The sequence below is a fragment of the Mesoplodon mirus genome, assembly GCF_964341445.2.
Source record: "Mesoplodon mirus genome assembly, chromosome: 13".
Classification (NCBI taxonomy): Eukaryota; Metazoa; Chordata; class Mammalia; order Artiodactyla; family Ziphiidae; genus Mesoplodon; species Mesoplodon mirus.
Window position 1 is genome coordinate 40,283,090 of NC_138989.1, and position 23,636 is coordinate 40,306,725.

Consider the following 23,636-nt stretch of genomic DNA (forward strand, 5'->3'; position numbering starts at 1 on the left):
TTCAGTAGCGGTCAGTTGCCTGCTGTGTTATTTGGTTCTCCATAAAGGGACTCTGAGAAAAGAATTGAGTGCAAGTAGTTAATTTGGGAGGTGACACCAGGAAACATCAGTAAAGGAATGAGTCTGAGATTGAAGGAAACCCTTATGAAGATGCGTTAGTGGGCATGGTCCTGCTGTAGCTCCTGGAGCTGCAGCCCTCGGAACAACTCTGGGAGGCAGCAGAGAACTTGCTCAGCGTTATCCCAATGGAACGGATAACTTCAGTCACCTGATGTGCATGGAGGGCTACCTCTGGGGCATTAACTTTCTGGGCCCGGCCTGCAGGGGGTCAGAGGAGCTCCTGCAGCCAGAAAAACACCCAGGGAAGAGAGTGGCAGGGGGATGCAGGAAGCAGCCTTTGGGGTGGAGAGATGCTACACCTACCTAATCCCTGATTCTGCAAGTATTTTATGCCACCTGCTATGTGCATAGCACTGTTCTGGCTGCTGGGGACTTAGTGAAACGAATTTCCCAACTCTCCTGGAGCTTATATTTCAGTCGGGGGTGGGGGTGACTCCTACAATAACATATTTAGTATACAAACAAGTAAAATCACTAACGTGATAGATTATGATATGCAGGGTTGTGTCCTGCACAAGGTGTTGCTTTTAACTGGGAGTCATCCACATTGTAGGTGTAAATTAACCCATATGAGAGTATTCCAGGCCTTTGGGTTCGATTCTGGAGCTGTGAGCAGTTGGCTATGTGAACCCACAGTGGTGCTCACAGGGACACGCACGCTCAGAAGGGTGCGGCACATTGCATGCACACAGCCCACGACCATCTGGGTCAGGCTTGGGTAACCCACCTGGTCTCGTCCCCCAGGATGGGGAAAGGCCTGATGGTCATGTGCTCATCTCACTGGGAGCACATGGACCCCTCTTCCTGGTGCGTCTGGAGTGTGAGTGGGCAGGGAAGGGGCACTGGTGGCCAGACAAGAACATGGTCTCTGGAGGCCCATCCTTGGTCAAGGAATTCAGGTTCTACAACAGTATGTTAGCTCCAGGTGCGTCGGCCATCAGTGCTGTGGAATAAATAAGGCCGAGAGAGAGAGGGTAGGAATGTGAGGTTTGCACATGTAAGTAGGTTGTCAGGGAAGGCCTCGCTGAAGAGATGATTAAGCAGGGTCGTCAGGGGGCTGAGGGCTGAGCTCTGCAGGTGTCTGGGGAGAAGCATCTAGATGCAGGAAAGAGCAAGTGCAAAGTCCCTGGGGCAGGACATGCTGGGGGTGTTCCCTGAACAGAGAGAGACCAGGGGTGTGAAAGCAGAGTGAGCAAAGGGGAAGGGGTGAGGGGGGCAACCCGGGGACCAGATTGCAGGCCCTCGTCAGCCACTGTGCGGACATAGCCTCTACTCTGATGAGCCAGGAGAGTTCGGCACAGGGAGACAACGTTGCATTGGGGTGTGGCAACTGTGTTGAAGACCAACCGTAGGAGGAGGAGAGAAGAAGCAGGGAAGCCATCACGATGATGATCCGTGAAGAAGAGATGGTGGTGGCTGGGACCCCGGAGGTGTCAGTGGAGATGACAAGCAGTGCACAGACCGTGGATATAATCTGAGGGTGCAACCCACAGGACTTGCCTGGGGGTTGCTGGGCAGAGGTGGACTTTGAGAGCAAGAGGACTGGGGGTGGCTCCCTGGCTTCTGGATGGAGCACACAAGGAGCGAAGGGGAGGGGGTGCCATTTGTTGAGCGGGAAAGGCCGTCAGAAAGGAGAAGGCGGAGCGCGGGGACGGGCTGGGCAAGGGCCTGCAGACCCGTGGCGGGAGCCTGTGGATGCTCTCTTCTGGTCCTTCTCTTTTTCTTTGCTAAATAAGAATCAAGATGGGGGCAGAAACTGAGGCTGGGGAGAAGGCCTTGGAGTTGAGGAGAGAGAAGGTATGAAAGAGGAACGCGGGGAAGTGAATGGGCTTGGGGAGTGTCACGGGATTTGGGGCAGCACAAGGGCTCACCTGAGGTCAGCTCTCACGTGACCCACTTTACCATCCTGTGCCATTTCCTGCTTGTGCCCTGCCCACACCCAGCTCCTCTGAGCAGACCATGGTGCTGGGGTATTATGTGGGGTATTGTCTTTAGCTTTCATCAGACACTTGGTCATTTGGGGACGGTAGCTGTGCCTGACTCGCTTTCTAATCCCCATAGCACCTGCCGTGGTATCCTGCCCACAGCGGGTATCAGCAAGTGCTTGCCTAAATGTTTGTCATTTGACTAGAATGGGACTCAACTTTTGAGCCTGGATTATGACACACATCTCTGGTTTCCTTCCACAAACATGTTTTAGATCTTTCATTTCTGGTCTGTTTCCAGTAATCCCTTTGTTATCCCATTCTTTTTTCTCCCCAACTAGATTGATGGTGACTTCAGGGAAGGAAATTTAACTGAACTTGAAGGGAAGTTCAGACGTCTATTACAAAATATGAGGGAAGCCTCAGAACACAGCCTCGAGAAAAGAAGTTTCAATTAGTGCAGTTAGATTTATTTGGGCATTTGAAGGCACAGATACCCACTTCAATTTGGTTTCCACTAATGCATTTTAAAAACACCCAATTTGGGGCCTAACTTCTGGCAGTGAACATTAGAAGCACAGACATCTCAACTGCCAGGAGATACACAGCACTGGATGATACCAAGTCCCTCCCACCCCAGAGAATTTTATTTCATTAAGGCTCACTAATGCTTTTGTGTTTTCTGATATAGTGGTTCTTAAACAGGGCTATGTTTTAGAACCCCATGCTTTTACAAAGTATAAATTCCTGTGTTTCACCCCTAGATCTTTTTTTCCCCAGTTAAATATCTTATTTAAAGTTTTCCATATATACATATAATTTCCTAAAGTTTGTTTATAAATTTCTTATGTATTTGTTCCTTTGAAGTTCCACTGTTCTTTTTTCTTTTACTCTTTTTTTTTAGTTTCTGCAGATACTAATTCCATGTTATGTTAATAATAGTGATGCATTTTTCTAAAAAAAATAGTATAACTTTCTAATTATCCTAAAAGATTTTACTAGGCAAATATCTAACTATTTAGCTAAAATAAATGTCCTTGCATTCTTATAGGTTAGTTGGGCCTGAAGTCAGCTACACAAACTCTGAGAGGCTATTTTTGGAATGAATCTTTGCATACTCAAAGCACATGTAGCATAGTTCATTCTTTTATTTTTAAATTTTTTTAAACATCTTTATTGGAGTATAATTGCTTTCCAGTGTTGTGTTAGTTTCTGCTGTATAACAAAGTGAATCAGCTATGCGTATACATACATCCCCATCTCCCCTCCCTCTTGCGTCTCCCTCCCACCCTCCCTATCCCACCCCTCTAGGTGATCACAAAGCACCGAACTGACCTCCCTGTGCTATGCAGCTGCTTCCTACTAGCTATCTATTTTACATTCGGTAGTGTATATATGTCCATGCCACTCTCTCACTTCGTCCCGGCTTACCAGTCCCTCTCCCTGTGTCCTCAAGTCCATTCTCTACGTCTGTGTCTTTATTCCTGTCCTGCCCCTACGTTCAACAGAACCTTTTTATTTTTTTTTAGATTCCATATATCTGTGTTAGTGTACGGTATTTGTTTTTCTCTTTCTGACTTACTTCACTCTATATGACAGACTCTAGGTCCATCCACCTCAGTACAAATAACTCAATTTCATTTCTTTTTATGCCTGAGTAATATTCCATTGTATATATGTGCCACATCTTTATCCATTCATCTGTCGATGGACACTTAGGTTGCTTCCATGTCCTGGCTATTGTAAATAGAGCTGCAGTGAATATTGTGGTACATGACTCTTTTTGAATTATGGTTTTCTCTGGGTATATGCCCAGTAGTGGGATTGCTGGGTCGTATGGTAGTTCTATTTTTAGTTTTTTAAGGACCGTCCGTACTGTTCTCCATAGTGGCTGTATCAATTTACATTCCCACCAACAGTGCAAGAGGGTTCCCTTTTCTCCACACCCTCTCCAGCATTTATTTGTAGATTTTTTGATGATGGCCATTCTGACCAGTGTGAGGTGATACCTCATTGTGGTTTTGATTTGCATTTCTCTAATGATTAGTGATGTTGAGCATCCTTTCATGTGTTTGTTGGCAATCTGTATATCTTCTTTGGAGAAATGTCTTTTTAGGTCTCCTACCCATTTTTGGATTGGGCTGTTTGTTTTTTTGATATTAAGCTACATGAGCTGCTTGTGTATTTTGGAGATTAATCCTTTGTCAGTTGCTTCGTTTGCAAATATTTTCTCCCATTCTGAGGGTTGTCTTTTGGTCTTGTTTATGGTTTCCTTTGCTGTGCACAAGCTTTGAAGTTTCATTAGGTCCCGTTTCTTTATTTTTGTTATTTCCCTTTCTCTAGGAGGTGGGTCAAAAAGGATCTTGCTGTGATTTATGTCATAGAGTGTTCTTCCTATGTTTTCCTCTAAGAGTTTGATAGTGTCTGGCCTTACATTTAGGTCTTTAATCCATTTTGAGTTTATTTTTGTGTATGGTGTTAGGAAGTGTTCTAATTTCATTCTTTTACATGTAGCTGTCCAGTTTTCTCAGCACCACTTATTGAAGAGGCTGTCTTTTCTCCATTGTATATTCTTGCCTCCTTTATCAAAGATAAGGTGACCATATGTGTGTGGGTTTATCTCTGGGCTTTCTATCCTTTTCCATTGATCTATATTTCTGTTTCTGTGCCAGTACCATAATGTCTTGATTACTGTAGCTTTGTAGTATAGTCGGAAGTCAGGGAACCTGATTCCTCCAGCTCCACTTTTCTTTCTCAAGATTGCTTTGGTTATTCAGGGTCTTTTGTGTTTCCATACATATCGTGAAATTTTTTGTTCTAGCTCTGTGAAAAATGCCTGTGGTAGTTTGATAGGGATTGCATTGAATCTGTAGATTGTTTTGGGTAGTATAGTCATTTCCACAATGTTGATTCTTCCAATCCAAGAACATGGTATATCTCTCCATCTGTTTGTATCATCTTTAATTTCTTTCATCAGTGTCTTATAGTTTTCTTAGTCTTTTTTTTTTTTTTTAAATTTTATTTTATTTTATTTTTTTGCTTTATAACAAATTTAATCAGTTATACATATACATATGTTTCCATATCCCCTCCCTTTTGCGTCTCCCTCCCACCCTCCCTATCCCACCCCTCCATGCGGTCACAAAGTACCGAGCTGATCTCCCTGTGCTATGCGGCTGCTTCCCACTAGCTATCTACCTCACGTTTGGTAGTGTATATATGTCCATGCCGCTCTTTCACTTTGTCACAGCTTACCCTTCCTCTTATAGTTTTCTGCATAGAGGTCTTTTGTCTTCTTAGGTAGGTTTATTCCTAGGTATTTTATTCTTTTTGTTGCAATGGTAAATGGGAGTGTTTCCTTAATTTCTCGTTCAGATTTTTCATCATTAGTGTACAGGAATGCAAGAGATTTCTGTGCATTAATTTTGTATCCTGTTACTTTACCAAATTCATTGATTGGCTTTAGTAGTTTTCTGGTAGCATCTTTAGGATTCTCTTGTACACTATCATGTTATCTGCAAACCGTGACAGTTTTACTTCTTTTCCAATTTGGATTCCATTTATTTCTTTTTCTTCTCTGATTTCCATGGCTAAAACTTCCAATACTATGTTGAATAGTATTGGTGAAAGTGGGCAACCTTGTCTTGTTCCTGATCTTACAGGAGATGGTTTCAGTTTTTCACCATTGAGAACAATGTTGGCTGTGTGTTTGTCATATATGGCCTTTACTATGTTGAGGTAGGTTCTCTCTATGCCTACTTTCTCTAGAGTTTTTATCATAAATGGGTGTTGAATTTTGTGGAAAGCTTTTTCTGCATCTATTGAGATGATCATATGGTTTTTATTCTTCAGTTTGTTAATGTGTATCACATTGATTGATTTGTGTGTATTGAAGAATCCTTGTGTTCCTGTGATAAACCCCACTTGATCATGGTCTATGATCCTTTTAATGTGCTGATGGATTCTGTTTGCTAGTATTTTGTTGAGGATTTTTGCATCTGTGTTCATCAGTGATATTGGCCTGTAGTTTCTTTTTTTGTGACATCTTTGTCTGGTTTTGGTGTCAGGGTGATGGTAGCCTCATAGAATGAGTTTGGGAGGTGTTCCTCCCTCTGCTATATTTTGGAATAGTTTGAGAAGGATTGGTGTTAGCTCTTCTCTAAATGTTTGATAGAATTCGCCTGTGAAGCCATCTGGTCCTGGGCTTTTGTTTGTTGGAAGATTTTTAATCACAGTTTCAACTTCAGTGCTTGTGATTGGTCTGTTTATATTTCCTAGTTCTTCCTGGTTCAGTCTTGGAAGGTTGTACTTTTCTAAGAAGTTGTCCATTCCTTCCAGGTTGTCCGTTTCATTGGCATATAGTTGCTTGTTGTACTCTCTCATGATCCTTTGTATTTCTGCAGTGTCAGTTGTTACTTCTCCTTTTTCATTTCTAATTCTGTTGATTTGAGTCTTCTGCCTTTTTTCCTTCATGAGTCTGGCTAATGGTTTATCAATTTTGTTTACCTTCTCAAAGAACCATCTTTTAGTTTTTTTGATCTTTGCTATTGTTCCCTTCATTTCTTTTTCATTTATTTCTGATCTAATCTTTATGATTTCTTTCCTTCTGCTAACTATAGGTATTTTTGTTCTTCTTTCTCTAATTGCTTTAGGTGTAAGGTTACGTTGTTTATTAGAGATTTTTCTTGTTTCTTGAGGTAGGATTGTATTGCTATAACCTTCCCTCTTAGAACTGCTTTTGCTGCATCCCATAGGTTTTGGGTCACCGTGTTTTCATTGTCATTTGTTTCTAGGCATTTTTTGATTTCTTCTTTGATTTCTTCAGTGATCTCTTGGTTATTTAGTAGCATATTGTTTAGCCTCCATGTGTTTGTATTTTTTATAGTTTTTTCCTGTAATTGATATCTAGTCTCATAGCGTTGTGGTCAGGAAAGATACTTGATGCAATTTCCATTTTCTTAAATTTACCAGGGCTTGATTTGTGACTCAAGATATGATCTATCCTGGAGAATGTTCCATGAGCACTTGAGAAGAAAGTGTGTTCTGTTGTTTTGTTTTGTTTTTGTTTATAAATTTATTTATTTTATTTATTTTTGGCTGCGTTGGGTCTTTGTTGCTGCATGCGGGCTTTCTCTAGTTTCAGCGAGTGGGGTCTCCTCTTCATTGTGGTGCGTGGGCTTCTCATTGCGGTGGCTTCTCTTGTTGTGGAGAATGGGCTCTAGGCACTTGGGCTTCAGTAGTTGCAGCACGTGGGCTCAGTAGTTGTGGCACATGGGCCCTAGAGCACACAGGCTTCAGTAGTTGTGGCCCGTGGGCTCAGTAGTTGTGGCTCACGGGCTCTAGAGTGCAGACTCAGTAGTTGTGGCACGTGGGCTTAGTTGCTCTGTGGCATGTGGGATCTTCCCGGACCAGGGCTCGAACCCATGTCCCCTGCATTTGCAGGCAGATTCTTAACCACTGTGCCACCAGGGAGCCCTATTCTGTTGGTTTTGGATGGAATGTCCTATAAATAGCAATTAAATCCATCTTGTCTAATGTGTCATTTTAAGCTTGTGTTTCCTTATTTATTTCATTTTGGATGATCTGTCCATTTGTGAAAGTGGGGTATTAAAGTCGATTTCCCCTATTATGGCTGTTAGCGTTTGTCTTATGTATTGAGGTGCTCCTATGTTGGGTACCTAAATATTTACAATTGTTATATCTTCTTCTTGGATTGATCCCTTGATCATTATGTAGTGGCCTTCTTTTTCTCTTATAATAGTCTTTATTTTAAAGTCTATTTTGTCTGATATGAGAATTGCTACTCCAGCTTTCTTTTGATTTCCATTTGCATGGAATATCTTTTTCCATCCTCTCACTTTCAGTCTGTATGTGTCCCTAGGTCTGAAGTGGGTCTCTTGTAGATGGCATATATCACCCCCAGATCTTAAATCTAGATTTCGAGGGTGAAGTTTAGGCTGGTATTTTGCACAGGTTTTCCAGATGATTCTGTTATATGTCTCTTGTTAAGAACAACTGCTCTAGTTAGTAGAAATTCCTGTTCAGTGGTTGGCAGACTTTCCTGTAAAGATAAAGATAGTAAATATTTTCATCTTTGTAGGCAAAGTTGCGAGTACTCAAATCTGCTGTTGTAACATGAAAAGAATCATAGACAGTATGTATAATAAATGAATGAGCTTGGCTGTGTTCCAGTAAAACTTTGTTTACTAAAACAGAGATGGATCTGGCCCTCAGGCCATAGTTTATAGATCCTGGGATTATATCAGCATCTCTGAGTGTGGGATTCCACAGCTAGGCAATGATATTTTACCAGGAGATTCCAGTGTGCAGCCCCAATTGAGAACTACTGGTTTAGAAAATCCATAGGCTCAATTCCAGACACTTGAACCAAAGGGGATGTGAAGCAAAAGGACAGAACAATTTTGCAGATCAGAATGTTTTTAGATTTTTTGTTATATTTCATGACTGGATATTATTTGGATTTTCTGGGTCCAAGTGATCATTTATAACCACTTAATATTTATTGTTAGGAAGTCAGTGTTTAGTAGACACATCTTCAAGGGCTCTTTTTGAAAATGACAGGATACACAAAACATTCACTCTAGAGGGACACTGGCCTCTGGGCATGGGAACAGTTTTATTCCTCCAAGTTCAATCAAAGAGCGGTGACAAGCAAAATCAACAGCTGCAGGAAAACTCCAGGTGCTTACCTTAGGAGATTGATACAGTCTTGGGATGATTTTGTAAAGCAGCCCATTTGGCCTGAAGACATGGCTGCCCAGAGGTTTCTTGACAAATACCATGAAAAGGTTTTGATTCCCCCATCACTTTGTAAGGAGCTACTTGCCATTGCCGAAGTGTTGCGTCAGTGTGATCGGGGCCGAGGCACGTGCTAATGATGAGAACTCTGAGAGATGGGGCGACCGCCACTAGGGCATGCCTTCCTGCTGCCTGTCCCCAGGCTGGGCATTTCACCTGCCTGGCAGGGTGGGGCATTCATTGTTGGCATGGAGACAAACCAGATACAGCTTAGAGATGAACAGGTGAATTCTGATATCTCGGTTTGGCAGCTCTGTGCCAATAAAATAAAATTCAAGGAATGGTGTTTACCCAAGAGAATTGTCATCTTGAATATTTAGCATATTCTTCATTCATTAAACTCCTATTAAGTGCCTCCTCTATACTAGGCATGACCAAGGCAGCTGCCTCTCATGGTCCCTGCTCCCTGGAAGACCCCAGGCCTGTGGGAGACACACAGACAAGCAGTTAGAACAGCAGGAGTTGATGCTATGACAGGGCAAGAACACGGAGCCATGGGGGCAAACACAAGGGGCATCTTTACAGCTCCTTACAAAGGGAGGGAGGGAAGGCAGGAAGGCAGGTGGGAAGGAGAGAAGGAAGGACGGAAGGAACAGTGGAAGGAGGAGGGAAGGAAAGGAGGAAGGGAAAAGGCAGAGGTTCTAGAAGGGCTTCCTGGGACCAGGAGGAGGGGGCATTGAGGATGTGGCAGATCTGTATATATATGGTGACGATTTTACAGCAAGTGACAGGAAAGCACCTTGAGGAAGAGACACCTTTTTCTAGTTTGCCTAGAGGTGCTGCATGGGCTCTGGCAGCCTGAAGATTTTGAAGGGTCTGCTGTGTCACACATGTCGAGGACTTTGGATTGTGTACTGAAGGCATTGGGTCACCGTTGAGGGGTTAATCTGGAAACTGATATGCAAAGATTGGCCTTCTAGAAAGATCACTCCTGACACCAGGGTGGAGAGTGGGTTGGAAGAAGACAGGAAGCAGACAGCCTTGTCAGGAGGCTCTTGAAATAATCCAGGCAAACGAGGATGAGGTCCTGGAGGAAGGCTCTGGAAGTCTGGAAGGAGAGGAGGATTGCGGGCGCTTTCCTGAGATATAAGCACTACGGCCTGGTGAGGAGGCGTGGGAGGTGAGGGTGGGGGAGAAGTGAGGGACCTCAACGGTTTCTGGCTCCTGCACCGTGTAGGAGTATTTGCCAGATAAGTTAAGTGTCAGGTGAACGTGGTAACCACTACACTATGAAAACCATGCCTAAGTTAAAAAGTGAATTTCAGAAACAGAAATTTAGAAATGCATAGGCACTAGATGCTTCCTTTCTGTTTACAAGTGGTTGTAAACCCGGATTCCTTGGACTTCAATGCCATTGTAAAGTTCAAGTTTCTTACTGAATTCCAATGCCTGGTCTAATGCCAAGACTGTAGTTGACAGTAAACCTTTGCATTTCCCTGCGGTGTTCTCAGCCTGTGGGGCCCTGGCATTGGGACCTTGTATGGCAGCTGTGATGGACAGCTGCTGTGATGGACAGTCAGGGCGGTGCTCATGCCAGCCTGGGTTCCAAGGCTTCTCTTGTGATGAACATGCCCTTGGACACATCCAGTGCCCTTCTTGTCAAGTTAGGTGACTGTTGAAGTATAAACAAGTTAGAGATTATGCAAAGACTGTAAAGTTGCTCTGATTTACCCTCATCTTTTTTTTCTTAATTATTGTAAAAAAGTAATTCCACAACTTTGTTACTAACCTTTTACCTGAAAAAGGGCAAAGGGAAGGAGTGGGATTTAGCTAACTTTTCAGATTATCTATTATTCTAACCCTTGTAGAAAACCTTTCTGAAATGCATGAGACTTCCCTTTCATGAGAAGTAGGGGGAACCCAGTCAAATCTTTGAGTCTTTCAGGATCTTCCTCAAGGGACCATGTTGCAGGTTTAGATGCTAGTGTTCTTGGTTTTTAAAAAATCTTTATTAAGTATAATTGCTTTACAATGTTGTGTTAGTTTCTGCTGTACAACAGAGTGAGTCAGCTATATGCATACATATATCCCCATATCCCATCCCTCTTGAGTCTCCCTCTCACCCTCCGTATCCCACCCCTCTAGGTGGACACAAAGCACCAAGCTGATCTCCCTGTGCTACACAGCTGCTTCCCACTGATGCTAATGTTCTTGATAGAAATGTAGATTTTTAAATATGAGAATGGTTTGAATACATACACTAATCTGGAATATACCTTGAACACAGCTTTTAAAATCAGTTATCAGCTTGTATTCTTGGCATCATAGAAAGGGCATGGGCTTTAGAATCAGACAGACCTGGGTTCAGAGCCCTACTTAGCTCCTCTGGCTTTGTGACCTTGGGCAACTTAATTAACCTTTCTAGCAACCTAAATGTCCATCGACACATGAATGGAGAAAGAAGATGTGGCACATATATACAATGGAATATTACTCAGGCATAAAAATAAATGAAATTGAGTTATTTGTAGTGAGGTGGATGGACCTAGAGTCTGTCATACAGAGTGAAGTAAGTCAGAAAGAGAAAAACAAATACCGTATGCTAACACACATATATGGAATCTAAAAAAAAAAAAAAAAGTGGTACTGATGAACCTAGTGGCAGGGCAGGAATAAAGATGTAGCCATAGAGAATGGACTTGAGGACACAGGGTGGGGAGAGGGGGAAGCTGGGGCGAAGTGAGAGTAGCATAGACATATATACACTACCGAATGTAAAATAGCTAGTGGGAAGCGGCTGCATAGCACAGGGAGATCATCTTGGTGCTTTGCGACGACCTAGAGGGGTCGGACAGGGAGTGTGGGAGGGAGGCTCAAGAAGGAGGGGATATGCGGACATATGTATACATATGGCTGATTCACTTTGTTGTACAGCAGAAACTAACACAGCATTGTGAAGCACTTATACTCCAATAAAGATCTATTTAAAAAAAATCTTTCTGAGCATCTTTTTCCTCAACTATAAAATGCTTGCCTATCTTGCAGGGCTTTTGCTTGACTTCATTATTTAATCCATCCATAATAAAGTCAAGCAAGAGCCCTGTCTTCTTGGGAAATATTTATTGATTGAGACATACTGTACATGGCAGTGGGAGTCCTGAGGTGAACTCTCCCTAAGTTTTCAGTTTGATAGGTGTTTCCTTCTTCTATTGCTATGTAATAAATCACCCCAAAATTTAGTGACTTAAAACAATAAGGGTTATTTCTCGCAGTCCTGTGGCTTGGCTGGGCAGTCTTTCTGCTGGACTTGCTGGAGGATCTGCTGGGGCTCGGTGTCTCTCTCCATGTGGCCTTTTATCCTCGATGAGGTCAGACAGGGTACCTCCCTGGCGGTCTCAGGGTTCCCAGACCGTGAGAATGGAAACCACAAAGCCTGTTGTGACCTGGGCTCTGAAATCCCACAACAGCACTTTCCTCTCATTCCACTGGTCAAAGTCAGTCATGAGGCCAATAAGTGATTTCAATAATTAAAGTGTGAAAGACAAACACAGCTAAATAGAGAGTGGGAGAGGGAAGGGGGAGCTGCTGGTACAGACTGGGTGGGGAAGGCCTTCCTGACCGAGACCTGAAGGTTGAGAGGGAACCAGGGGAGGGGTGTTACCTGCCGGCCAGAGCAGAGGTGCTGAGGTAGGACTGGAAGCAGCCTGCCTGCTGGGAAGGGCTCATGCCTGGAGGATTGAGACAAGCCGAGTGAGGTCCCCCAAAGCCACATCTGGCACTTATTAGGGCTAAATGTATGTTCATCTCTTTGCTTCTGAAAAATGGAAGTAGGAATATGTTTAATTCAAGATTGTCATTCGATGGGAATCTATGAAGTTGAAGTTTTACTAAACAAGGCTCAGTTTGGGGAAAAAAAATTGTTCCCACGGGGGTAGATGCTAGAAGATTGTAGGTACTTTGCAAACCAGTGCCTGCCCTGGATGTTTCTGAATGGTATCTCTGATCTTGCCAGGAGAGATGTTTTACTCCCCTTAAGATGCAGTCTTCTGGGTTAGGAATGTATGTAAACCACAGATTACTCAGAATCTGTGGGTGAGGGGATGGAGGATGGAGACCCCTCTGAAAACCTCTTCCCTTCGCAGGCTGTGACTGTAACCCGGCAGGAGTGCTCCCCGAGATATGTGATGCCCACGGGCGGTGTCTGTGCCGCCCCGGGGTGGGGGGCCCTCGGTGCGATGCCTGCCGCTGGGGTTTCTACTCCTTCCCTGTTTGCCAAGGTAAGTGGGCCACACGTTCGTAGTGATCATCAGTCCCCCGAGGTAAGTTTCCCCCTGAGGAGATGCAGAGGCTCCTTTGGGCAGAGCTGTGTGGCCTATTGTTTAATAAATGAGCCCCTGGTCTATATATGTATGTTACACTTGACTGTCCTCAGGGCCAGGCCATGTTACCTCCCCTCCTTTGCCTTTTCAGCCTTACTCTTCCTCCTCCCAGGTGGTCAAGCCCATGGGCTCTGGAGTCAGCACCTGGGTACAAATCCAGGCTCTGGGCAGGAAGTGGTACCTGGATCGTGTTGAGGAAACTGCCAAGGAGACAAGGGCAGGGAGCAGGGTGTTCCGGCAGAGGGAACGGCACACACAAAGCCACAGACTTGGTTGGCCTCTTAGTCCCCCATCCTAGTAAGAGTCACTGAAGGCGCTGGAGGGGAAGGGGAGGAGTCTGGCCCAGTCCCTAGAGCATGATGGGCCATGATGGGTGTGCGGTACATGTTGGGCGACCGGCAAATGAATGAATGAATTTGCCCCCCTTCTCCTTCTCCGCCTCCTTCCCATTGCCTGCCATTGTTCTCCTCGGTGGCTAATGTCGTAGGGAAAATGAGGGGAGAGAAGAAGGGAAGGTGATCTGTCAGGGCTCAGGGCCGGAACTAAACCCAGCAGGGACTTGCTGTGGGTTATTAGGTGCTGACCGACTCAGTTAGCCTCCAGGCTGGGCTTCCAAGGAGGCTCCTGGTGTCAAGCCTAGACTCCTGCCATGCAGCTCAGGGACAGGGGGACTGCGGTCTTTCTGCCTCCACGGCCATCCAAGGCCCCCAGGGAGCCAGCCAGGGCACAGCAGCAGAAATGCTCAGCCTTTCTAATCTTATTCAAGTAGTTATTTGCAAAACCCGATTGGCACCCAGAGCCCAGCTCCAGGAGAATCTGGGAAGTGCTGTTTCTAGCTTCCAGCTTCTGAGCACAGGAGGAGGGTAGCATCGGTACGGAGGCATGTCACCCATGAGGGCGGCCACGCTAAGGAGCTGGGAGAGTGGGGCAGGAGCAGGAAGGTCCCTCCCCGACGCAGGAGACAAAGTGGCAAAGAACAAGGTTCACAGTAGCTATCAACCTGGGCAAGTTCTTACCCCCACTGTTCCTCAGTTTCCTGGTAATAGTGCCCGCCCTGTGACATGTCGTGTGGGTTACGTGTGTACTGATGTGTAAAATTCTCAGAGCCCGGGAAGCACTCACCTGTACGGTAGCTGCTGTTCCTTTAACCCTCCTTTCTCTGCCTTCCCTCTACATCATTTTAAGAGCCTGTAGCCTCAATCCTGGTTGATCTCCCTGTCTGCATAGGTGCCTGTGTGCCGTATCCCAAGCCCTTCTTTTTCCTCCTGATCCCCTGACACGTCCTGGACCTCTGTCCTCTGCCCCACTTCCCAGCCTTTGCCTCTTGGGCCACAGAAGCTCTCGGCAGTCCCTGCCCAGAGATTTAGGTCACCTGGCAGGTGGAAGGGTAAGGAAAGGAAGGGGTATCTTTTGTTTCCCTGCCTTGACTTCAACCAGAGAAGTTCAGTATTAGAATTTGGAATGCCCAGCACATTTCCTGTGGAAACCTCAGTACAGGTGATGCTTATGTTGGAGGTTTTTTTTTTTCTCTTTTGCGGTACGCGGGCCTCTCACTGCTGTGGCCTCTCCCATTGCGGAGCACAGGCTCCGGACGCGCGGGCTCAGCGGCCATGGCTCACGGGCCCAGCCGCTCCGCGGCCTGTGGGATCTTCCCGGACCGGGGCAGGAACCCGTGTCCCCTGCATCGGCAGGCGGACTCTCAACCACTGCGCCACTAGGGAAGCCCCTATGTTGGAGTTTTATGAATCATTCTAGAGGCAGATTCAGTGCTGAGCTGGCGCTACGGCCTGGTGTGGTCACCTTGTCCTTGTACATATATTGTTTCTGTTGAAAGACGTCCCAAATAATGAAGTTTTGGAGCACGAGTTGGGGGTGCTTACCTTTCTGTTTCAAGCTGGAGGCACTGAATCTCTCACTGACCAAATGAAGAAGAACTATCAGGAGGGAGACGGGATGGAGGCCTTCCACTTCAGGGTCCACTAGGGGCCAAGTCTAGAGGGACCTCTGTGGGGAGCAGGCAAGGTTAAGAGTAGTGAAGACGAGGTCTGTCGGACAAAAGCAGAAGGAGAAGGTTCAGGTCAGCCTCCTTCCTGGTGGGGTGTAGAGGTGTGCCCTAAAGTTTGTTCTTCCAGGTTTGAACCATTAGGCTCTGGAAGCGTTTTGGATGCTCCTACATTCTGTCAGCGATGGTCTCCCTTCTCTAGTGCTTGCTTTTTCTAACAGCTTTTGTGATCTTTAAAATTTTTTCCTCGGGGGCAGCGTTGAAGCCAGTGGCTGAAGCCCAGACATGCTGAAATCTGAATCTGGTCTAGCATCAAGGTCTGACCCAGTGTTTTGTGATCTTTCTTAGATGAAGTTGATTGCTTGGCCCATGGAGTTTTAGAATCAAACCAGTGTGGCCCCAAATGCTACATCAGATGGTCTGGTATATTCTAGCCAAAAAATGTTTGTGTGGCTTTGTTCTATATTGCTTTAAAAATTTAAAAAGTCTTCTTAAAAAGCAGTCTAAAACCCTTCTCATTTGCGCTTGCCAACTGCAGTCCAGCGTTTATGTTTTGCATTAACTTAATTTACTCCAGACTTTAAGCACAAGGCCATCTCCTTCTCAGTTTTTTTTTTTTTTTTTTTTTGTTGGTACGCGGGCCTCTCACTGTTGTGGCCTCTCCCGTTGTGGAGCACAGGCTTCCGGACGTGCAGGCTCAGAGGCCATGGCTCACGGGCCCAGCCGCTGTGCAGCATGTAGGATCTTCCCGGATTGGGGCACGAACCCGTGTCCCCTGCATCGGCAGGCGGACTCTCAACCACTGCGCCACCAGGGAAGCCCTCAGTTTATTTTTGACTCACTCAGGTGCCCTGCAGTTTTCTTTCTTGTAGCTGAAAGTCAAATCGTAGATGTGAGGCCACATAGAGAATTGTCTCTGTGTATTTCAGTTTTACGTTTGTGTTGACGTCTGACTCAGCTCTTTATGTGCAACCACAAAACACACCACGACTCTCTGGGAACTTGGTCCTTTGGGGGTTTGCTGTTCCTTTTCCTCCTCTCCGTCCTGTCCATCGTCATTCCTGCCTTCCTGTCCTTCATCTTTCACTTCCTCTTCTTTCCTTCCTCCTCCCCCCTTTTTCTTCTGGTGCAGTTTGCTTAGTCGCAACTAGTCAGCACTTAGAACAGAGGCCAGGAGGGTGGGAGTGTGGAGACAGCGGTCCTCCCATGACTTGGCACTGAAGGCACTCAAAGTGCAGCTGTCCCCAAACCGCAGTGGCCCAGGGCCCGAACTGTCCCCATTGGAGTTTGCTCTAGTCCTTGGGTTGTAGTTGCAGACCTTTCCTTAAAAAAGTCCTGGCAACATATGTTGCCAGTGCAAGATTAACCTCCTTCTGAGTGTCAGCATATTCTCATGAATCCGACAAACTGGCCCCAGGAAGAAGCCAAATGCACCGGCAGATGGCAGAAGGCACCGCAGGGGAACGTTTCTGACCTGAGATGCTCCCGGGAGAGCCCTCCCGGCCTTTCCAAGGGGGAAAACAAAATCCATAGGTCTGGGCCAAGTTCTGTGCAATTTTGCTTTGAACTGGCCCTTGGCTTTGTAATTCAACGTGTATCTAGGAGAACATTGAGGTGATTGCAAGAAGCCTTGGGATTTTCTGTAGATCTGATCTGCTCTCAGCCCAGTTAGCCAGAGAAGTGGAGGGTGCTAAGTACTGTGGAACTGAAATGTTGGTTTTGCGGCTCTGAGTCAAGAGCGCCAAAGAAGGCACCAGCCTGCTTTTCCAACAGAAGGAAAAGCTCTAAAGTCACGCGCGACGAGAGCACCCCTGAAACAGTAAGGAGTTCTGTGTCCCTTGCCATTTCTGTGTTGTCTCGTACTGTCACCTCACTCTGTGAGCTTATTCCCTGCAGGGGAAGAAGCTGGCCTCCCTCAGAGCAGTGCCTCTCACAGCAGCGCTGCAAGAGTCAAGGAGAGAATGCACATCAGTAGAACTACAGGGCTGGACGTGGAAGAGCATTCCAACAGCTCTTATCCCTTCATGTAACAGACATCTGTTTGGCGTGTACTAGGGACCAGGACTGTGCTTGATGCTGGGAGATTTGGGGGGAGCACAGCAGACCAGCTCCCTGATTCCCTGGACCTTTATTATCTTTTTTTTTCTTTAATACTCTTTGGGAATAAAAGTGTCTTAAAGCAAAAGCACAGTGAGGAGCAGACGAGAAGAAAATACTCCAGAAACTCCGAAGGACCTGGCTCAGAACAAAGAGCAGAATTAAAACATTCACAAAGACGTGTAGTATTTCCAAGAGTGAGAAAAGGCTGCCAACGTTGGGGTTCGGGTTTGGGATCTGGCAACTTTCGCTGATAGTTGGATTGAAATGCGAAGTGTGATGCCAGATTGAGGAATTCAGGACTTAAAATAACGTACCTGCGTTTAAGGCTGCATCTTTGTTTTCACTTCTGGGGTGTAACTGCGTCTCCTGAGGCTGCCTGGACAACCCCTTTGGCCCTGGGAGTCAGGGTCGGTGTCACCCACGTGATGCTGGCTGGAGCTGCCACCTCTGTGCTCCAGGATCCTGCTGCTGCTACCCTGACTGCCTGCACGAGTGGGTCCTCTCTGCCTTCACTTTCCTTAAAGGAAGAATAGCAGAAAGAACCTGTGTTAGGGTTCTCCAGAGGAACAGAACCCACAGGATATGTGTCTGTATATATAGATAGATGTGGGGATAGATAGATAGATTTATTTTAAGGACTCAGCTCCCAGATTGTGGGGGCTGACAAGGCTAAAGTCTGCAGGGCAGCAGGCTGGAGACTAGGAAGGAGCTGATGCCGCAGCTGGAGCCCACAGGCCTTCTGGAGGTGGAATTTCTTCTTCCTCTGGGACCTCCCGCTTTTCTCGTTCATGTCTGCAACTGATGGGATGAGGCCCACCCACTTCGTGGAGAGTAACCTGCTTTACTCAAGGTCAGCTGATTTAAATGTTTGTCACGTCTAACAAAACGCCTTTACAGCACCATCTAGACTGGTGTTGTGCAAACATCTGAGCCCTATAGCCTAGCTGACATGAAAACATTAACCATCACAAAGCCCAAGAACGTTTCCTCAGTAATCTGACCCTGGGGAGGGACTTGATCTCTGCAGACAGGCCTGCGGGGAACATGGGGCCATGAAGGAATGCTGACCTAGACGGCAGAAGAGCTGAGTCCTTGTCCTGCTGCCTGCCAAGAGCTGGTTGAGTGGCACTCGGCCCGTTTCTTCCTCTGTCTTATGTTTAGTTTCTCGGCACCATGTCAGTCATGCTCTAGCCCCTCTCCTGGAGTTCTAGCTCGATGTGGTCAGGGAGTGTGTGTTTCTCATATTTGCCTCCACCCTGACACCTGGTCATGGGGCCGTAGAACACAATAGGGCTTCAGTCAAGGTCTGCTGGATGGATACATGTAAAATAGGAGGGTGGAAGGATGGTAAATGCTCCTAGGCCTGCCACTTCCTAACTGGGCCTCTCAGAACAAGTCACATAGCCCGTTGAAGTCCCAGGTAACTTGTAAATGAGAAAACGAGCCAAATTCCCTTCCAGCAGTGAGTTTATTTGGTGATTCTAGTGACAACTTGGGTAAACGCTACCACTGTTATCACAGAAAAGCGCTATCAGGGTAACTCACCGCTTACGGGCCTGGGCCGAGTGCTGTCAAAGAGAATGAAAATGGCATGGTCTCGTCCCTGTGGGAGCTCTGTGCTTCAAGGCTTAACGATGTGGACCTTTACAGATCCTAAGGATGCCTGTAAAGAAATCACTGGAACTGGCACTTTATCTCATCTTTTCTTTCCCAAGGCCTCACTCAGCAAGTGTGGAAATTTTGAAACCTCGCAAACAAGGTCGTGTGTGTGTATATATATATATAGTTAAGTGGGGTTTTTTTTGTTTTGTTTTGTTTTGTTTTACTGCATACACCGAATATAAATTTGGAAGTCAGGAACACTAATCCACTGGTTCCCATTAATGCATCATGGGATGGTGTACAGAGCACATCCCGAGCACTGGGGGACTCGGATGGTCACGTTAGTAATGTTAGCAGGAGTGAATGCTCCCTGAGCAAGCGCTGCGCACGCCGCCCTTCTTGTCTGTGGCTGCTGATTCTCTAGTGACCTCATGGGGTGGGTACTGTCATCAGCTCGTTTCTAGAAGAGGAACCTGAGGCTTGGAGAGGCTAAGCAACGTGCCCGTGATCACACAGCTGTTCAGTGGCAGAGCTGTTACTTGACTCTGGATGCGTCTGCCCCGGAGACTGAAGCCCTTTGCTACAGGCTCATTCGGTGACCTTGGACAGACATGTCACTGAACTTCTGAACTTCACTATGTAACCCTGGAATTCAACGAGATAATCTCTCCAGTCCCTTCCAGTTCTTAAGGTGTGAAACCCTCCAGCTCAGGAAATAGTGGGCCGTTTCCACCGCTCTCCTCTTCCCCAGAAGCTGGTCCTCGCAGAGTGAGTGCTGAGTGAAGCTGAGTAACTGCCACCTTGTGGGAGGTTAGCTGCAGGGACCGGTAGGAACCTGACCCAGTAGGAAGGAGCAGAGAGGGGAATGTCCAGAATCTCTTCTCTCCATCCACGCGTGTTTAGTCACCTGCTTGAGGGGGAAGAAGGGAACCTGGGATGCTTTTCCTGTCCATTCCCAACCCTGCCTGCATCACTTTTTTCGTGATTATTCAGTTACACCTCACCTTGAGAAACTAAGTATGAGGAGAGGGGAAAAAGGAGGGGATCAGTGTAGGCCAATCTGGGCTGGAATGGTTTGCATTTGATCCCCAGTGGGATGTAGAATTAATGTGGCCTCTCCATTGACTCACATCCCCAATCAGCTGTTCCCTGCGTCTTCCTCTGATGAGCACCGTTACTGAGTGCAAGAAGCATCCCCCAAATCCTCATCCACAACCAGCCAGTCTTGGTCAGTACGAAATTAACAACAGACAAAAAACAGCATTTATTGATTGCTCAGTATGAGACAGGCATTGGACCCAGCTCTTTATCTAATCCTGGCAACAATCTTGTCAAGTAGATGCTAATATTATTCCCATTTAAGAAAGGGGAAACTGAGGCTTAGAGCAATTGAGCGACTTGTTTCAAGTTCCATGTCTGATAAGAGGTGGAGCTGGAACTTGCATTTGGGTCTTTCTGGCCCCGCCTCCATACTCTTATCCGGGTCCTGTGCCCCCCTGCCCTGGGTCTTACTGAGGTCTTTTCATCCAGCCTGCCAGTGTTCAGCCCTTGGCTCCTACCAGACGCTGTGCAGCCCAGTGACTGGACAGTGCGAGTGTCAGCTGGGGATCACAGGACAATGGTGTGACAGGTGTCTCCCAGACGCCTCTGATTTCCCCCACTGCCAAGGTAGGGAAGACATCAGAATGCCGGAGGGCGGGTTCCTCTCTAAAGTATGTGTGGGCAGCATCCCAAAGAAGCCTGCAGACCCCTGTAGACCCACCACTGGTCACTGCTACACTTTTGACCCTAATCTGCCTGGTTCCTCCCCAATTTGAGTCCATTGAAAACGGGTATACCAGTTATACATCTTAAAAGAAATCTAAAAATGACTTATTCCTAAAATTTTAAAAGTTATTTCATGTGCTATAAATTTGTGTTTCTTCTTTTCTTTTTCTTTTTTTTTTTAATATTTATTTGGTTGCACTGGGTCTTAGTTGTGGCTCGCGGGCTCCTTAGTTGTGGCATATGAACTCTTAGTTGTGGCATGCATGTGGGATCTAGTTCCCTGACCAGAGGTCTAACCCTGGCCCCCTGCACTGGGAGCGTGGAGGCTTAACCACTGCGCCACCAGGGAAGTCCCCATAAATTTGTGTTTCTTGATTTGCAAGTAAATTCTCTGTGTAGCAGTGTGGCAGAGGTGACCCCTTTTAGCTAAGCTGAGCAATCTTGTCCCCCTTCCCAAGGCAAAGTGGCTTCTCTCTGGTCCTGGGTGGCGGCACTGATATGTCTGTTCCGTAATTTCCTGCAGGTGTTCTAACAGGTCCCCCTGCAGACAGGCAGAGCAGGGATTTGCTGGGGTTCTGCTCCCCTCTCTTGCCTGCTACCGGCCTCCTGGGGGATGGTGTCATCCCACATCAGCCCAGGTGTGAGGGGCCGGGGAGTGGGGTGGACCAGAGTCCATTCAGTTTGGAAAGAGTGAGCCAAGGATTGAAACACTGTCCTGGGTCGGTCCTCATGCCTGCAATGAGACGAGAGATGAGAGTGTGCCAGGCCCGGTGACTCAGGGCACAGACCAAAGATGCCCAGGATGGGCTTCCCTGGTGGCACAGTGGTTGAGAGTCCGCCTGCCGATGCAGGGGACGTGGGTTCGTGCCCCGTGGGTTCTTCCCCGGTCCGGGAAGATCCCACATGCTGCGGAACAGCTAGGCCCGTGAGCCATGGCCGCTGAGCCTGCACGTCCGGAGCCTGTGCTCTGCAATGGGAGAGGCCACAACAGTGAGAGGCCCGTGTACCGCAAAAAAAAAAAAAAAAAGATGCCCAGGAATCTCCTTGTGCCCCTGGAGTGTGCAGCCCCCAGTGGCAAGTAGCTCCTGACTGCTGCTTTCAGAGACCCTTTCTCTGTTGAGAAGCGGGTGTTTGTGAAAGGCTGACCCAGACTTTGCGTCAGGAGACTGGTTTTCTCACACCCCTTCCTGCTCCTGATGGCGCTTGGAGCCTGGCACGCGGGACCATCTGAAGACAGGGCTGCAGCTCCAACTTGATTCCCCAGAACCTCGCTGACCAGAATCCTCAAGAGACCAGGCTTTCTTGCCGGTGGCAACAGTAGCCAGCAGTCAGAGGGGACTGCTCACTTTGGAGAAGGCCTGGAGGTCCCTGGAGAGGGAGGCTGTCCCATGCTGGGTGTCCTCACCTCCCCGGGGTCAGGAGTGGAAGGAAGTGCTGAGCAGTGGGCAGAGGGGCTGGTCAGCCAGGACAAGTTCCCTGGAGCTGGATGGGCTGCTGGGCAGCTTGGGGAGGAGCCAAGGGCTGGGCGGGGCCAGGTTGGAAAGCAACAAGGAGCTGGAAGGTTGTGTTGGCTTGTTACAGAAGAATTCAGGAGCATCAAAAAAGGAAGAGACAGAGGGCTTCCCTGGTGGCGCAGTGGTTAAGAATCTGCCTGCTGATGCAGGGGACAGGGGTTCGAGCCCTGGTCAGGGAAGATCCCACATGCCACGGAGCAACTAAGCCCGTGCGCCACAACTGCTGAGCCTGCGCTCTAGAGCCTGTGAGCCACAACTACTGAAACCCGCACGCCTAGAGCCCGTGCTCCGCAACAAGAAGCCACCGCAGTGAGAAGCCCGCACACCGCAACGAAGAGTAGACCCCACTTGCTGCAACTAGAGAAAGCCCACCTGCAGGAACGAAGACCTAACTCAGCCAAAAATAAATAAATAAATTTGTAAAAAAAAAATGGAAGAGACAGAATATCATCAAGGGGGAAGTTGAAACAAAGAGAGGAGACAATAAAGGCAAAAAGTCTAGGGAGCAACATGTAAGAAAACAAGATCATATTATGGGTTTATTTAAATTATTTGAAAAAGGCTCAGAGCAGGCTTACCCAAAGTCTCTTCATTTTTATTATTTATTTATTTATTTTTTTGGCCTCACAGCTTGTGGGATATTAGTTCCCCGACCAGGGATTGAGCCCAGGCCCTCGGCAGTGACAGTGCCAAGTCCTAACCACTGGACCACCAAGGAGTTCCCTCTTCATTTTTAATGCAGTGTGATAGTAATGCTGAGACACTGCAAGACCCTAACTTGTTGAAAAGAGATTATTACATTGGGTTTATAATACTATATTGACTAAGGCAAGAAAGCAAATTAATTAATTTTAGAAATCATTTTAATACAAGTGGAGGACAAGGGGGCTGTGATAGTTAAAGAATTGTCTTGAGTAACTAAAAAATATTCTTACAAATTCTGTGACATCTAATTGGACAATTAAAAAATCTCTTGGTACAATACTGCCCTCTTCTGGATAACCCTAACGATGTTCAAAATTCTAGACTCCTTTACCCAGTCGCCTTTGTTATCAGTTGGAAGTGAACTTTTAGTAGTAGGCAGGGAAGAGAGTTGTTCAGTGGCCAAAGGGGTGATTTGGGGATTAAGGACCATGAAGATTGTTCAAGGTGTCTTTTTCTGAATTACATGCAAAGTCCTTGCCACCCATCTATCAAAAAATACAAATGTAGATGCACCAGTTTTAAAAACAAGTAAAACTTAAAAACCAAAACCAAAACAAAACAAAAAAACCCCTCAAAACATCAAAACAAAGGGACAAACAAACATTAAAACCCCAGACATTTACACCACTTCTAAATCATATACAGGCTCCAGCAGTGTCTGTGACCCAGCCGGAACCCTGGACTCCAGTTTGGTAAGTAGAGGATTGTAAAAGGGTTGCGATTCTAACTATTGTTCTGATACTTATTTGAGACCGACACCTTT

General features: G+C 46.6%; 1 protein-coding gene across 4 annotated transcripts in view; it reads left to right on the forward strand.

The window, feature by feature from the left end:
• LAMA3 (laminin subunit alpha 3) overlaps nt 1–23,636 on the forward strand; it is a 241,599-nt gene that overhangs the window by 79,940 nt on the left and 138,023 nt on the right. For 2 of the 4 annotated variants that reach the window (XM_082640134.1, XM_082640135.1), the window contains exons 12-13: nt 12,947–13,081; nt 23,519–23,565. In XM_082640134.1, the coding sequence (XP_082496260.1) occupies nt 12,947–13,081; nt 23,519–23,565 (182 nt within the window). Of the gene's footprint in view, nt 1–12,946; nt 13,082–17,215; nt 20,556–23,518; nt 23,566–23,636 lie in introns of those variants that run through there. The other 2 variants (XM_082640137.1, XM_082640136.1) reach the window with 2 other exon arrangements.